General features: G+C 35.2%; 1 protein-coding gene across 1 annotated transcript in view; it reads left to right on the top strand.

The window, feature by feature from the left end:
• Positions 1 to 15,556, top strand: part of SCN2A (sodium voltage-gated channel alpha subunit 2) — a 97,392-nt gene that overhangs the window by 28,365 nt on the left and 53,471 nt on the right. The window contains exons 11-14 of the mRNA XM_077154038.1: positions 768 to 1,055; positions 6,509 to 6,856; positions 10,146 to 10,278; positions 14,719 to 14,957. Of these exons, the coding sequence (XP_077010153.1) occupies positions 768 to 1,055; positions 6,509 to 6,856; positions 10,146 to 10,278; positions 14,719 to 14,957 (1,008 nt within the window). The remainder of the gene's footprint in view (positions 1 to 767; positions 1,056 to 6,508; positions 6,857 to 10,145; positions 10,279 to 14,718; positions 14,958 to 15,556) is intronic.

The following is a 15,556-nucleotide window of genomic DNA, read 5'->3' on the forward strand; positions in this document are numbered from 1 at the left end:
CTTTTCTTAGCTATTGAGTACAGTTTCTGTTTAGCACTGAGTATTAAATATTTAGTAAAGGCTTGAGAAATAAATCATACTCTGGCAAATGACATTGAATCTATATTTTTGCAAAAAACATACTCTTATTTGGGATGGGGAGGGCATGCATAGTCTGGGACTCGAACTTGGGTCTCCCACATGGAAGGCAAGTATTCTACCACTGAGCTACAAAATTGTACTCTTTTAATTGACAAATTCATGCAGAGCCAAGGGTCTGGCATTCCGTAATAAATGATCAGTAAAATGCCTTTATTGTTCTCTCTTAGTGAAATACTCAATTTAAATCAGAGAAAAATTATTCATAAAAACAAAATTCATGACTGAATTAAATTCGATAATTAGGCTAGCACCAAAAGTAATTGTAAAGTGAATGTGATAAAAAGCAAGCTCCTGTCCAGTTCAAATAGGAAATAGTCCTTAAATTCTTAAGATATTGCTTAAATCATGGCAAAAATTGTTCTGATGATTGACTGTTTTCTTAGAAATAATTGGAAAGCATTGTGTGAGGCCAGAGCTTGAAGGTTTTCATCAGTGCCACACATCCACATTCCATTTTATTCTTTAATTGATCTGACTACATACAAGATACTATTTTCCAAGTATGGCACAGAATGGAGAATCATTTTTAATATCATATTTATGATACTAAGAATAAATTAAGCAATAACATGGATACTTTTTTTGAAGTGTATATGCAACTTACCATTTATTCTATGCCATTCTAGGCAGCAGCTGCAGCAGCATCCGCTGAATCAAGAGACTTCAGTGGTGCTGGAGGGATAGGAGTCTTCTCAGAGAGCTCTTCAGTAGCATCAAAGTTGAGCTCCAAGAGTGAGAAAGAGATGAAAAACAGAAGGAAGAAAAAGAAACAGAAAGAACAGTCTGGAGAAGAAGAGAAGGAAGAGGGATTCCGCAAATCAGAATCTGAAGACAGCATAAGAAGAAAAGGCTTCCGTTTTTCCTTAGAAGGAAGTAGGCTGACATATGAAAAAAGGTTTTCTTCTCCACACCAGGTAAAAATATTAGATTATATAAATTGCATTTTCATAACAAACAATGATTTTCTTTAGATTACGCCAGCTTTTGGTAGGGATAAAACTGCCTTCCCGCAGTATAGCACAACGCTTTCAGACTCGTGATGAGTAGCACAATGTTTAGTTATCACTCAGAGGATTTGTGAGTTTTACAACTTTCTGGAATCCCTGGAAAGAAATTTTAGAACATAGAGCCTACTGGCCTTGGGAAAGTTTGTGGTTTTGAGGTTTCATTCAATGCTAAAGCATCACGGAGCAATTTTCTACATGAAGATTATCAGCAAATGGTTTCCATCCCTTCAGTTAGTGCGCCTGGACCCAGTGAACTGTGAAGTTTCTGAGTGACAGGTTACCAGAAGTGAATTGTGGACTCTTAAAGACCATCTGTGAGTTGTTCCCATTCACTTGCAAATGTCACATGTAGAATGCATTCCTCATACCCTCGTTTGAAAGGGATTCAAAGTAAGCGTTTTCTAAAAGTATAGCCAAAATTTTGGGATATACATGCAGTTAGGAAGATTTATGACACTAAATAAGCTTTGGCATTTAATTATTTCATTATTTGTGTCTTAGGTCTAATGTGAGACTTGCCTTCAGTGTATATCCTGATTTATATAACACAACACAGAGAATGATTACCTGATGCCTCTGGCTTATTTACTCACACAAGCTATTGTAACTTTTAAATTTAATTTCCTTGGTTGTTTTTGAAATTACCAAGAGAATACTGGGAATGCACAGTTCCTCTCAAGACAGTTTTACCAAAAGTGAAACCTCAATGTCCATGTAATAATAAGAAGAAATACAACAACAACATTGTTCGCATTATGATGGCTTACCATTATACAGTGGATTGTTACTTGCAATGTAAACTAATTCAACCCTTCATTACTATCCTAGATAGGGACTATAATTATTCTTATCTACAGATATAAAGAGAAGAAGATGGTTATCCCCTTTGTCAAGTGTCTACTTAAAGTGTCCTTTTATGTATCATATTTAATGCTAACAAAAGCCTTGCATGTTATGATTTCTGCTATTACTTAAGTTCAGTAAAATTAAATAAATTGCCCAATGTCATATAGTTAATAAGGGCTGAGATGATGTTCAGAGCTAGCTTGACTCTGAAATCCTTCAACTTTCCTTGAATTTTTTTATCAGGACTGCTATAAAGAATATCTTTACAACTTGACAAGGATCTTGACATTGGATTTCAGCTAAAGATGCATATATTTAGGTTATACTTGCTCTTAGTATCCATTCTGGCATAGACAGTATCACATATCTTTATGTTAAATAAGTGTAAATTTTTTATAAGTCAGCCTGATTCACTTTAAATCCAAATAACATTGTTAGAGTAAGTTAAAGGATTAGTGGGTGTATTAGTTAAGCTGCTGGAATGTAATATAACAGAAATGGAACGGCTTTTATAAAGAAGATTTAATACGTTACACATTTACAGTTCTGAGGCCATGAAAATGTCCAAATTAAGGTACCAACAAGAGGTTACCTTCACTCCAGAAAGGTGGTTGCTGTCTAGAACACCTTTGTCAGTTGGGAAGGCACATAACTCAGATCTGCTGGTCCCTTGCTCCTGGGCTTCATTGCTTTCAGCCTCTGTTTCCTGTGTTTTTCTTCTAAGCATTGGTGGGCCTTCACTGAGCTTCTCCAGGACACAACTCTGCATTCTGGCTTATCATCTCATAGGAAGGCACATGGCAACATCTGCTGCGGCCTGCCTGTGTTTAGGCATCTGCTCTTTCTGTCAGCATGCCAAGCATCTCCAAGCATCCCTGTCTCTGTCAGCTCTGAAGCAAATGTTCTTCAAGTGTCTGCATTTGTTTCTTAAAAATGCCACCCCTTTTAAAGGACCCCAATAAACTAATCATGACCCACCTTGAATGCATGAAGTAACATCACTATCTAATCAAAAGGCCACATCAACAATTAGACAAACCACATCATCCTGGAGATAATCTTATCAAAAAGTCATGCCCACGACTGAGAGCATCAATCTCCAGTTGATAATTTAAATGAAAATTTCCACCTTATAATATTGAATCAGGATTAAAAGAAATAGTTGTCCCCACAAGATTGGATCTGAATTAAAACATGGCTTTTCTGGAGTAGATAATAGTTTCAAACTGCACAGTGGGTTTGAGTTCAAATTTAAAATAGAATAAGTTTTTAGCTGAATATCAGTATTTTTAGATTCTCATTCGTTTGTTGTTGCAATCATTATGATTCTTTTAGTAGAAACATTAGCTTAATAAATGTGAATCCCATAGAAATCAAACCCCCTTTATATAGCATTGATCATTTTGAGAAAAAAGGGAGGAAGGAAGAAGGCCAGGCATGGTTCATGAGACAAAACTGCCTAATCGTGAAACTACATATAACAAGGACCACAGAGACTTACTTCCATTTGTTTTCATTCATTTCAAATTCAGTAGTGTTATTTCTAGGCAAAAGAGTAAAGCCTGAAAAGGTTACATTGTCTCCTGCCTCTTTCTGCAAGTTATGCTCATAGATACAATATTTTCCCTTTATCTTTTTTATACTTCTATTTCCTAGTAAATCAGAGATTATAAGCAATCACCGACTTTATGCAACGTGGAATGTTTGGCCTAAAACTGATTTTGTTTCTTAAGAGGTGTCTGTATAAAAATAGAGATGAAGTCTTTTTTTTCTTTTTCTTTTCACTGTTAAAGAGTCAAAATAGGTAGGAAAATAGAGAAGGAGAGGGAAAGAGAGAGAGAGAATGAGAAAGAAAGTGAAAAGAGAGCCCTGAAATCACGCTAACTCCCTTTGCATGTCCTGGAAGTAATATTGGTAATACCAGACCAGACAGAGTTTCTTAACCTGGGTACAGTGGAAGGTCCATAGCTTTTGTCAGAATTTTCAAGAGTCTTTTACACAAAAGTATTAGGGACTACTGTTTGTAATGTCATGATGGAAAGGAAATTGTGTGAGTAACCATTCCTATCTTCATATTGAAAAAACATAATATAAGCTTTTGCTGTCAAGACTATAATTTTTTCAGAAGTGTAAGTGGATTGTATGTAATATTTCTTAGACTCCAATTTGACTTGTTAGTGGGATAGAGAGGAGAGAAGGATATCAAGAGTAAAATCTAATCAAATCTCAAGACAATCTGGATATTTTATTTTGAAACCTTTGTAAAATACTATTGACTTTCTTAAGTTGTTTCCCCATTATTTGTGATAAACCATGAGTTTGCTTTTTAGAAATTCCTGTGGTATGGTGAATTTTCCTTATTTGTGGCATTTAATTGCTATGGATTTTAAATTAATGTAAACAATAGAAGTTGATGCTAACAGATGGGAAAGTGATCATGTTTTATACCGTTGCCACATGTAAACTTTATTCTTATGTGGCATATAATTCACCTTTATACCCTAAGAATCATTGCAATTTTATAACTTATTTCCTTCCAACCCAACTGAGTCTAAGTACCTACAGTTAAAATATAAGCTCTTTAACCAAGAGTGACACATGCAAATAATTTCTACTTGATTTCATATTGCCAAGAACATGTTGTCTTCCTTTCTTTTTTAGCTAATGACAATCAGAAGGTCACAAATCCTACAATTATTATTCTTCATGGCTATTTCAATATCCTTTGTACAATGAGAGAAAGGAAGCATGAAAGAAATTGAGAATTTGTAGTCTAGGAAAAGCTTAAATAATAAACCAATTATCTGGAAAAGAAAAATAATGAATCTTACTGATGAAGTTGTTCTTAGGTTGAAAAAACATGGGAATAGAAAATAGAGAAATAGATTTCATTGGGAGAGAGGGAAGTCTTAGATGTGATATTTTCTGCAAATAATGCATAGGATCATATAACATAAGATAGTGCCTAACAGCCGTAGACATCTTGTTGAGAAAAAAATTCTTTAGCTAGATTGAAAATTAGAGGTATACTTATATATCAGGGGTATAAAAATAAATAGGCACAAAAATCATTATTTTAGTTCACTTTAAATCCATTGGAGAGAAAAATGTCATATCAATAATATTAACATGATAGCATTAGTATTTTTTCCATTAAAAATAATTGAAATCCAGTTCAAATCAGCTTAAGCAAAAAAAAACATTCATTAGCTCATGCAAATAATGTCCATGAGTAGCTTCAGGCATAGGTAGATCCAGAGGCTCAAAACACATTATAACAAACAAATTTTTGTCATATCTCAGTCCAAGTTCCTCCAATATGGTGGTAAGATGACCACTGCAGCATCAAGCTTACATCCAATATATTCATCCATCCCAACTGAATAAATACCTCTTTCCCAACAGTTGTATAAGAAGGGGTGTTTCTCAATGGACCATGCAGGTCTCATTCCCATCTCTAAACCATTTTCCAGGGCCAGAGGTATGGTACATACTGATTTGCTAAGCCACACTGCTGGAATTGAGGTCAAGGAATTGAGGTCAGTACTTCTCAAGATACCTGGTCTGAGAGTTGAGGAACCTTTCTCAAGGACAGTCAGGGTACTATCAACAGAAGAAGGAGAGATAGATATTAGACAAGAAAAAAATATATGTTCATTAATGCGAGGTTATAAAATAGGTGAATAACATTTTGGAAGTGACTCGTACACAATGCTGCTGTGGGAAAGAAATAAGGTAAATTGCATGAGGGCAATGACCATTGACCATTTAGAAAATTGTGAAATGAATGTGGCCAGATTCTTAATAAAAAACAGGTTTTTATAAATATGGTGCTCAGCATATTTCTTAAGACAGACAGAAGAATGAAAATCAGGGAATGAGTCATACTGTTATTTCAGTATGATTTTTTTAATTTATTCATGAAGAGCATTATAAAATATGCAAAGGGTAGGGGAGAAGCTGCTCGTTGTACTGTAATTAAACAAACTTACTAGCAAGACTGATTTTATTTTCCTTTGCGGTAAGATTGGCATCAGGGTGTGGTCACTTGCATCCTCTTAAAAGGAGTATTTTTGGCATCACAAAATCTAAATGTAGATGTGTTTTAATTGCTTTCTACTAGATTGTTAAGTGAGAGTCACTTTAAGAGAAGTAAACAGCAAAATTTTAATTCTAAGCACCAGGAAAGAGACAAAACATTGTACAGGGGTACTTTGCCTAACTTAAGACACGGGTAAAGTAAAAGAAAATGACAGAAAATGAGCGAGTGGAATATGAAAAATGAAGAGAGAAAAAGGGAAGAAAGGAAAAGCAACCTGAAAGAGGTGAGCCCAGTAGAGAGTGCCAGAACACCCCGGCATTATCAACAAAGCCCTCGATTCCATCTGTCCAAAGATGTAGCCTTAGGGGCACAACCATGAAACAAGTCAAGTTTCACATTTTTCAGGATCTCAGCTCTTAATTCTGTTCATCTGTTTTTGTTTGTTTTGTATTTGTTTTCTTATTATTCATAGTCTTTGTTGAGCATCCGTGGATCCCTTTTCTCTCCAAGACGCAACAGTAGGGCAAGCCTTTTCAGCTTCAGAGGCCGAGCAAAGGATATCGGCTCTGAGAATGACTTTGCCGATGATGAGCACAGCACCTTTGAAGACAACGACAGCCGAAGAGACTCTCTCTTTGTGCCGCACAGACATGGCGAACGGCGCCACAGTAACGTCAGCCAGGTCAGCCGCGCCTCCAGGGGGCTCCCCATTCTGCCCATGAACGGCAAGATGCACAGTGCTGTGGACTGCAACGGTGTAGTCTCCTTGGTCGGGGGCCCTTCTGCCCTCACGTCTCCTGCTGGGCAGCTGCTGCCAGAGGTGAGGAAGATCAATCCTGCCGCTCCTAGGGAAGGAACTCTAACTGGAGTAGGCATGAGGGTTTTTCTTAGATTGCTTCATCTAAGGATTTTGCTGAATGAATGGTTCAAAGACCAGGGGTCGTTTCAACCAAACTATGAAGTTGTCCTTAAACTGTTCTATTCAGACTTTTCTACAAATTAATTAAAAACATGGGTTGGGTCTCATAGATTGTAAAAAGAACTATTCCTTCATCATTATTACCACTGGTGTGGAGTTTACCAATAAGCAACAATTTGTCAAGCATAATATTTAATATACTCGAATTAAATGCAACAAAATTAATGTTCACAAATAAGATTAATATTCATCTTCACCATGTTGCTATTGCTGTTTCTTTAAAATGGGAATTTGTTACTCCCATTTGAAGTAGCTATTATTATAAAATCCTATAGTGCAACATTCTCTCTCTTTGCAGATCAGACAGAGTGTTGTAATGTTTTCAGCAGTCACTTGAATGACCTAGCTATTGTACATTTAGGAGTAAAAGAAGCTACTCTAAGTACCTAGTGTAGAGCCATGTGTTATCATTTTTAGAGCAGATATCAATTTCTTTAATTACTGTTATGAATTATTTTTATAAACAAAGTGACCACGAAGCAAGCATATGCAAGGGGTTTCAAGTAAATACAAAATATTTCTAGGGAAATAGTACTAATCTTATAACACCTTAAAACACCTTAAAATTCTTAGAACATCTTAAAATTCTTTTAGCATTTGGTATTAAATAAAGCTTCACTTGCCAGTATAAACATCATCCAGCAATGTCATTTGGTTGTACTTGATAGTTGTCTGAATCATATTAATTTCCTTTGCATGAATTTAAAAAGACATAATTCCACTTGTTAGAAAAATTCTTTAAGATGCATCAAAATCAGATAGAGTTAGCTTTTACTCACCTAATAGAGGAGCATCTTACGTGGATTATAGAAATAAGCATTGATCTTTCCTTTTTTCGTGTGGTCTTTCTCTGCCCTTTGCTCCCAGACAAGTGTCCAGGTATCTGAGAATTAGATGAAAGCATGAGAAAAGTAGAACTTTGAGGTTTATGAACCAGGAAGAAAGTAATGGAATATCAACTTCTCTTAAACAATAATATTAGCTATGTGCTAAATGCTGTCCAGAACACTTTACTTGTGTTGATTCATTTAATCCTTACAGTAATCCTTTGAGATACTTATGTTGTTCCATTTTACAGAAGAAAAACTGAGGCCTGTGCACAGTACAACTGTGACCCCAGGTTTGCTGCCTACTGAATCCATATCCTATTCACTTTCCAATATTGCCACCATTGAATTTTTTTATCTTTCTCAAATGGGAAAGAAAAAATGGCTAAGGAAACAAACACTTTGTTTTGACCTATGTTTCTCAAGATGTGCTTTGCCTCTAGACGTCTGAATCCCTGGGATGTTTATTTTAAAATGGAGATTCTCAGGGCCCACTTAGACCTACTCAGAAACGATGAGAACAAAGTCTGGGAATCTTCCTTCTTGAAAATCATCCTACATGATTCTTATACATAATTTAAAAATCAACATCATTGATCTCAATAAATGTTAATTGAGCAAACCAAGCAAATCTAAAACTTCTTTACATAAGTGTAATAAGGAATATGTCAGATCTAGAAAGTACTTAGCATTTATCAATAGTTACTCTGAATCTCATGTCTTATCAGAGAAGATGAGATGAAACTTTGAAGGCAAAATTGGGAACAGTTTAAAACAAAACCTCAGAGTGATCCCTTAAATTCCTCATCTGCATTTTTCAACCTTGCAGTCAGGTACACTGAGGCAAGATGCTTCAGTTCGGAATGAGGTAGGCTTTAAGAGACTGCAAAGGTGAAATAAGAATAGAAAATACACAGGTGTGGGCAAAGACACCCTCTAAGTATACAAGTTTCTGTACTTTACATGTAAATGTAATTGAGGTGATTAAACTCAAGAATTTCCTTAGAGTAAAAAGGACCCTATTTTTTTTTTTTTTCTTAAAACTTGTGCCTTGGATGGGCCACGGTAGCTCAACAGGCATGCCTGTCATGCCAGAGATCCGGGTTTGATTCCTGGTGCCTGCCCATGTAAAAAAAAAAAAAAAATTATGCCTCTGTGCGACCAGTCAAAATATTCTAAAATCTGAAAGGCACCATTTTAAAGAGTTTTAATTTCAGAGAGAGAGTATTTCTTTGTTCTTTAATCTTAATTCTGTTTTACCTTAAAATTAGTTTCAGGTGACCTATATGGATGTTTACCAGCATTAGTTGTATTCATATTAAATAAGCAGACACTGCCTTTGAAGTGTGTACGTTGGAGATATGCAGTTTAATTAAGATAAACATAATGTTAATTATTCTCATTCTAATAAGATCAAAATAATAACGGGACACATGTTGCTGCTTTAAAAATAGTGAAAATCTTCAGAGAACTGAAAATGACATATATTATTAACACTCAAATATCCCTTTAAAATACTTGAGTTTTGACCCTTTTTCCTGCGATAATTCATTTCATTAGTTGATCACTTGCTGTAGAAATAGAATTCAGTTGATGAAATTTGTTTTGTTTCCACTACCAAAAGTTTATTTGGTAATAGAAAAATATTAAATCATTATATCATTGTTAAAAATCAAAGCCCCCCAAATTGGTGTCATTTCCTTAAATTAGAGTTTTTAAGACCAAGGATAGGTAATTTCGTGGAGTTGTTTTGTAGGTACAAGACAGTTATACATTAGCTCTAAAATTTAGTTTAATTGCTATGAATGTTTGAAAAGTTATCTACCGCTAATGAATGAACACATTTTACAAGTGGCATTCACATTTTAGGAGGGCTATTACTAATGCATTTTAGGGGGGAAACTTTTAAAATTCCCCTTCATACATTAGAACACATGAATATATTTCTATAAAGATCTAATAACTCAATCTGACAGCAAATCAAGGAGCACTATGTCCCTGTAGGAAGTCCTAGGTCGGATTTTAGAAAAAGGTTATCTATCCAATAGTAGGCATGGTCCCTCCAGTCCGGAGCTCTGGGATGGAGGACTAAAAAATGTCCATCTTGGTGGCAAAGCCAGACATCCCAGAAGCCAAGAATGTGATGGCTTGCAAAAAGTTCCAAGAATAATTCCAGCAGCATTTTAATGAGCTATTTAAACCTAAGAAAGCATGGTGAACACTTAGTAATGTCAATTATAGGAAAGCTTTGGGTTTTGCTACCATCAAGAATAATGATTCTTTCATCTGGAATTTTATTTTAGGGCACTACTACTGAAACAGAAATAAGAAAGAGACGATCCAGTTCTTATCATGTTTCCATGGATTTGTTGGAAGACCCTACAATAAAGCAAAGAGCAATGAGTATGGCCAGTATTTTAACCAACACCATGGAAGGTATGTCAAATGTGTTATACCATAGCTACTTGGTGGTGCTCTGGAAATGATAAAAAAAATAAAAAAAAGATTCTATAAATTTCAAGAAAATACTTCCTAACTTGTACCACAATATCATTTATGTATTTTACTAAGTAACAGTAAAATCCATATACTGCACATGGATTCTACTATGCATTATAGATTTTTATATTTAGCTTCCCAGAAGCAGAAGCAAATTTGAATTACTACTTTTGTAAATGAAACCTCAAATTGATGAAGCTTGTTGCATGCTATTGAAAGGAGTATAATGATGTGCTTATTATTACTTTTATTATTATTATGCTAATCCATTTGAATTGTATGAAGTTCTTGAGACGCAAGTTATGGAATCCCTTGATTTAACCAGAAATATAAATGAAAAATGTGAGTTAGGGTTTCATATTAATCTCTTTGAAGCAAAGTTTTCAAGATTTGGTAGTTGTACTTTTGCCTCTCTGACCAGAGTGTTACAATATATGTTTCCTCTTTAGGTGCAGATTATGTTTGAGTAGTTAAGCTATTGTTTAGAATGCTGGATCATAGAATGGCAACTATAAAGACTTTGGGGACACCTTGAACTGCGATCAATTCCTGGCTCTGCCACATGTTAAATGCGCTAATTTATGACTCTGAACTTCAATTTGCTCATCAGTAAAATGTGGATACTAATGTTTAGACATAAGGTTTTTGTAAGGATTAAATGTGGTATCATATATAAAGCACCTATGTACCTGGCATTTAGAAGGCACTCAATAAATATTGTCATCATTAGTTGTTTTATTGTTTTTTGTTAATTCACATCCATGTGCCTTTCCATACTGCAAGTGAATTCAAACATCAGCTTCAACTACTTGGAAAATACTTTTGTGTAAAATGTATTCTACCCTCCCCCTTTTCCTATACTCCCTTCTCCTGCCTTTCTCTTTTGTCTTACCCTTCCCTTGCCCCTCCACCTAGATGTGTGTGTGGATGTATGGATATGTTAAATGAGAAGGGAGAAAAGAAGGAGGAAGAATGAGAGGTAAGAGAGAGATAGAGAAAGCATAGCTTTCTTGTTAATTATCATTTATCTTAGGATTGGATAGATTCTTTGAATAATTCTTTTCCAGGCTGAATGCAAAGGCCCCATGACATGAATACCAGCAGCCTAGAGTCATAGCCAGAAAAAACTCCCAGTGTAGATGACCGTATATCACAGTCATATCAGTGTACAAGACCCAATTTTCATAATGTCCTAACACAGTATCAGAAATCTTTTCACTGATTTCTTTGGAATATTAAACTCTAGTACGTTCTTCCCCAACCTCGCCTGCGTTAGCTTGCACTCCCTCTTCCCCCCCAGCTGCCAGTAGCTTGCTCCTCCCTGTCCCTCCAGGTAAATCTTTTGAAGATTCTCTGGTCTGCTCCTTGCCATAGCAAAACCACTGAGAGGAAGCTGCCAGTGGTTCTGCTACCGATGTCAGCAGCATGTCTGCTCCCTAAAGCAGGAAGTAGAGAAGGAGACAGGGTAAGTCTAAATCAACAGTCATACTTTGCACTTCTGGGAGTATTAAGTGTGAGCTAACATAAGAAATTACTTAAAAAAAAAAAAAAACCCAAAACCCCATCACCACTACAAGAGTAGACTTATCCAATAATTAAGATAGAATATTCAAAATGAATGTACCCACATCTCCCACTAAGGAAATACGTCTCATGGAGTTGCATTAGAATGAAAAGATGTACCAGAAATAAGTGTAATTAAGGAAGCAGGAGACCAACAGTTTGGGTTTTAATACCTGTTTTCCAGTTATGTAGAATGGAAAGCTGATTTTTCTCTATTCAATAATATCTAAACATTTAGAATGTGTCATCGAACAAGGTGGGTTGTAAGCAGTTCTTAGCACACTCATGCATATTAGGGCTAACTTTAATATGGTCTTTTTTTGTTCCTGATATTGGAAAGGTTTCTTAGGTTACATAATCTGTTTATTTCGGGACCCTTTCTTCTAATTGTGGTTTTGTTCACCTTTCCTTTTTGTAAATCAGTCTTGTTAATCTGACTGGCAACTTTTGTTTTCCTTCTTTTTAGCTACAATCAAGTCTCTCCATTGTCCAGGGTAGTGAATCATCTCGGGCTTAACAAAGCTTGATTTTCAGATATATTTCACGCAATTGCTTGATTTTCAGGTGTATTTCATGCAAAAACATATATAAATGTTTCCTGGTCATATACTTATGAAGGCTGGTGGGAGGGTGAATTAAATACCTGAGGAATCAAGGTGAGCCAGAACAATATGTAATCTTAGCTATAAATAATGCTTAGTATGGATAATCCGTGCAGGAATTATGGAGAGGTGGCTGTAGTTCTCTCCTCAGTGTGCTTTGTTTCAAAATGCAAATTCTTTTTTTTGGCCTGGGTGATTGAGCAATTTTATTTTAGAATTTAAACAACTTTGCTGCATTGTTCTTGGTGTCAGGATAAACTACACCTACTGATTTTCCCCATTTTAAACTTTGCTTGGTTTATTTTTTCAACACAATTTCTGTTTGTGTCTCTTTATCTACTAAGTAACAGGTAACATTTATATATGTTTTTAATGTGTATATATATTCTGATGGTACACAAAGAGATTTTGTACTTTCTCTGGTATTCTGTAAATTATAATATCCTCTTTTATCTTCAGTGTAATTGTGAAGTTATTTGGGGAGTCTTAAAGACATCTACAAAATTTTATTTATATTATTCTCTAATTTACAACTCAAAAATCTTTATTGTTTACAAAATTACATAGTAGGGGAAATGGAAATAAGCTGTGCACTTTAAGAATTTCAGTATCTAAGGAGACATTTAAAGAATCTGCCTAGAATGAAATTATTTTAAAAATAAGCAGGGAATGGTGGGCAATGGCAGCTCAGTGGCAGAGTTCTCGCCTGCCATGCCAGAGACCTGGGTTCAATTACCGGTGCCTGCCTATGAAAAAAGGGAAAAAAGGAAAGAAAGAAAGAAAGCAGGAATTAATTTACTTCAGGGAAATTGTAAACTTTATAACATTAGCTATTGGAGTTTTATTGTAGAGCAAAAATAAGTATTTATCATTAGAGCATAAATACCCATGGTCTTGTTTATCTCTTTCATATGCTCATTCCTCCCTTACAAAATTTAGATTAATACCAGTTTTGGAGGATATTTCAGTTGTTACATTAATAGTACTAAGATGACTGATGCAGAGTCAATTATGCATTGCATGAAAAAAAGAGTCCTTCCATCTTTTTGAGTTCTGAGAAATCATGGTCCCATGTTTTACAAAGAAGTAATAGAGTGTGCAGCAGTAATATTGGTGGAAAACAATAACTTGTACAACTTTTGCCTGATGAAAAGTTGATTAAGGAGTGGGCCATGGTGGCTCAGCAAGCAAAGTTCTCACCTTCCATGCCAGGGACCAGGGATTGGTTCCCGGTGCCTGCCCATGTAAAAAAAAAAAAAAAAGAATTGATTAAGAAAGGATCTTGCCAAAGGAAAGTGGATAATTTTCCATTCCTGATTCTCAAAACTTCTTTGCCAATATTTACCAAGTTTCAGTACTTCAGTTATCACCTTCAAGATATGTGCATTTCTGTATTCTCTCTCTTCTTATTTAGTTGAAATTTTCCTTTAAGTCATTGCACATTTTGTTAATTAAAAGTATTTTTTAATATTTATATCATAGGTTTGGTGTGATATTTATATATTTTAATACAGTAAATATCCTATGAAAAGTTAAAACTTCCGCACATATAGTACCTAAAATCCCCTTGTATTTTACTAGTAATACATAAGTCCCTCTCTGTGAAACACTGATTTATGCTGACGATGAGGACCCTAGTTTCTTTAGGTGGGAATTTTCTCTTCTTTTGTGCCATCTAGTTGAGTTGAGAAGGAAAGTTGCTGAATTTAATATACAAGGGTATATTAAAAGGGGCTTAATTTGAGCCTTTTTTATTTAGACTGGCAACACTGACAAAACTCTCTCATTAAAACAACCAAAAGGTTTCTCTCATCCATGAAACTAAGATTCAGCATGAATGATGGAGGTTTATAAGACATCTCCTGAGAGAAGTCCTTGATAATATCTATACTCCTTGTCCTATGTGATATATGAATGAGCTTTACTTACACTAGAGGCCATTCCTATTCATCAATTTCTGACAGCCTTGAATATAAATAGTTTAACATCACAAATGTAATCTTGGAAACTACCTTGAGCCGAGTTAACATTAGAAAGTTTATCAGTCTTTCTGTATCTACCCTCTCTATGTCAGCAAATCTACTATGAACCTTAACTTGCTCCCCCATCAGATTAATGCAACAACGTCAGATTTTTTTATTTCTTTTTACTTAAACTGAAGGTTGCTGAATAGAGAGTGAGCAGTTTTCATGAATATTCTTTTTTCTTCCAGAACTTGAAGAATCCAGACAGAAATGCCCACCCTGCTGGTACAAATTTGCTAACATGTGTTTGATCTGGGACTGCTGTAAACCATGGTTAAAGGTGAAACACATTGTCAATCTGGTCGTGATGGACCCATTTGTTGACCTGGCCATCACCATCTGCATTGTTTTAAATACGCTGTTCATGGCCATGGAACACTATCCCATGACGGAGCAGTTCAGCAGTGTGCTGTCTGTTGGGAACCTGGTAAGGCTCACTCAGGACTTCTCTTGCCATTGAAAGAGTTCATGATTACCTTAAACAACTTTGCATATTACTCTCAAATTAAGTGTGAATAGTTGTCCATGTTACACCCAGACAGCAAAAGTTTAGCATCCTATTTCTTTATAACAAAATATATTGTCAGGTGGGCAATGGTGGTGCAGTGACAGAGTTCTTGCCTGCCATGCCGGAGACCCAGGTTTTATTCCCAGTGCCTGCCTATGCCCAAAAACATATGTACATATATATTGCCATAGTTAAACACAGTGCAGAAGATTCAAAGTTTTTATGTAGAATTTGATTTAGAATTTAAATTTAATTAAATGGAAAAAATTTTGATTTATAGAGGAAATAGGTATATGATAACAAAATGATGAATATTATTTAGATAGTTAGAACATAACCACATATACCAAGCAAATTATAAAATATTCCTAATCAGATAACTTTGAAATATCATTTGTAATTACCTGAGAATGGATTCTTTGGAGAAGAAACATCTTATACAGAGTTATTAGTTCTGTTTGAATTTCTCCTATAATTTTAGAATTTATAAATAATAAACTTTGAATATATTTTAATAA

Source organism: Tamandua tetradactyla, chromosome 3, assembly GCF_023851605.1.
Source record: "Tamandua tetradactyla isolate mTamTet1 chromosome 3, mTamTet1.pri, whole genome shotgun sequence".
Classification (NCBI taxonomy): Eukaryota; Metazoa; Chordata; class Mammalia; order Pilosa; family Myrmecophagidae; genus Tamandua; species Tamandua tetradactyla.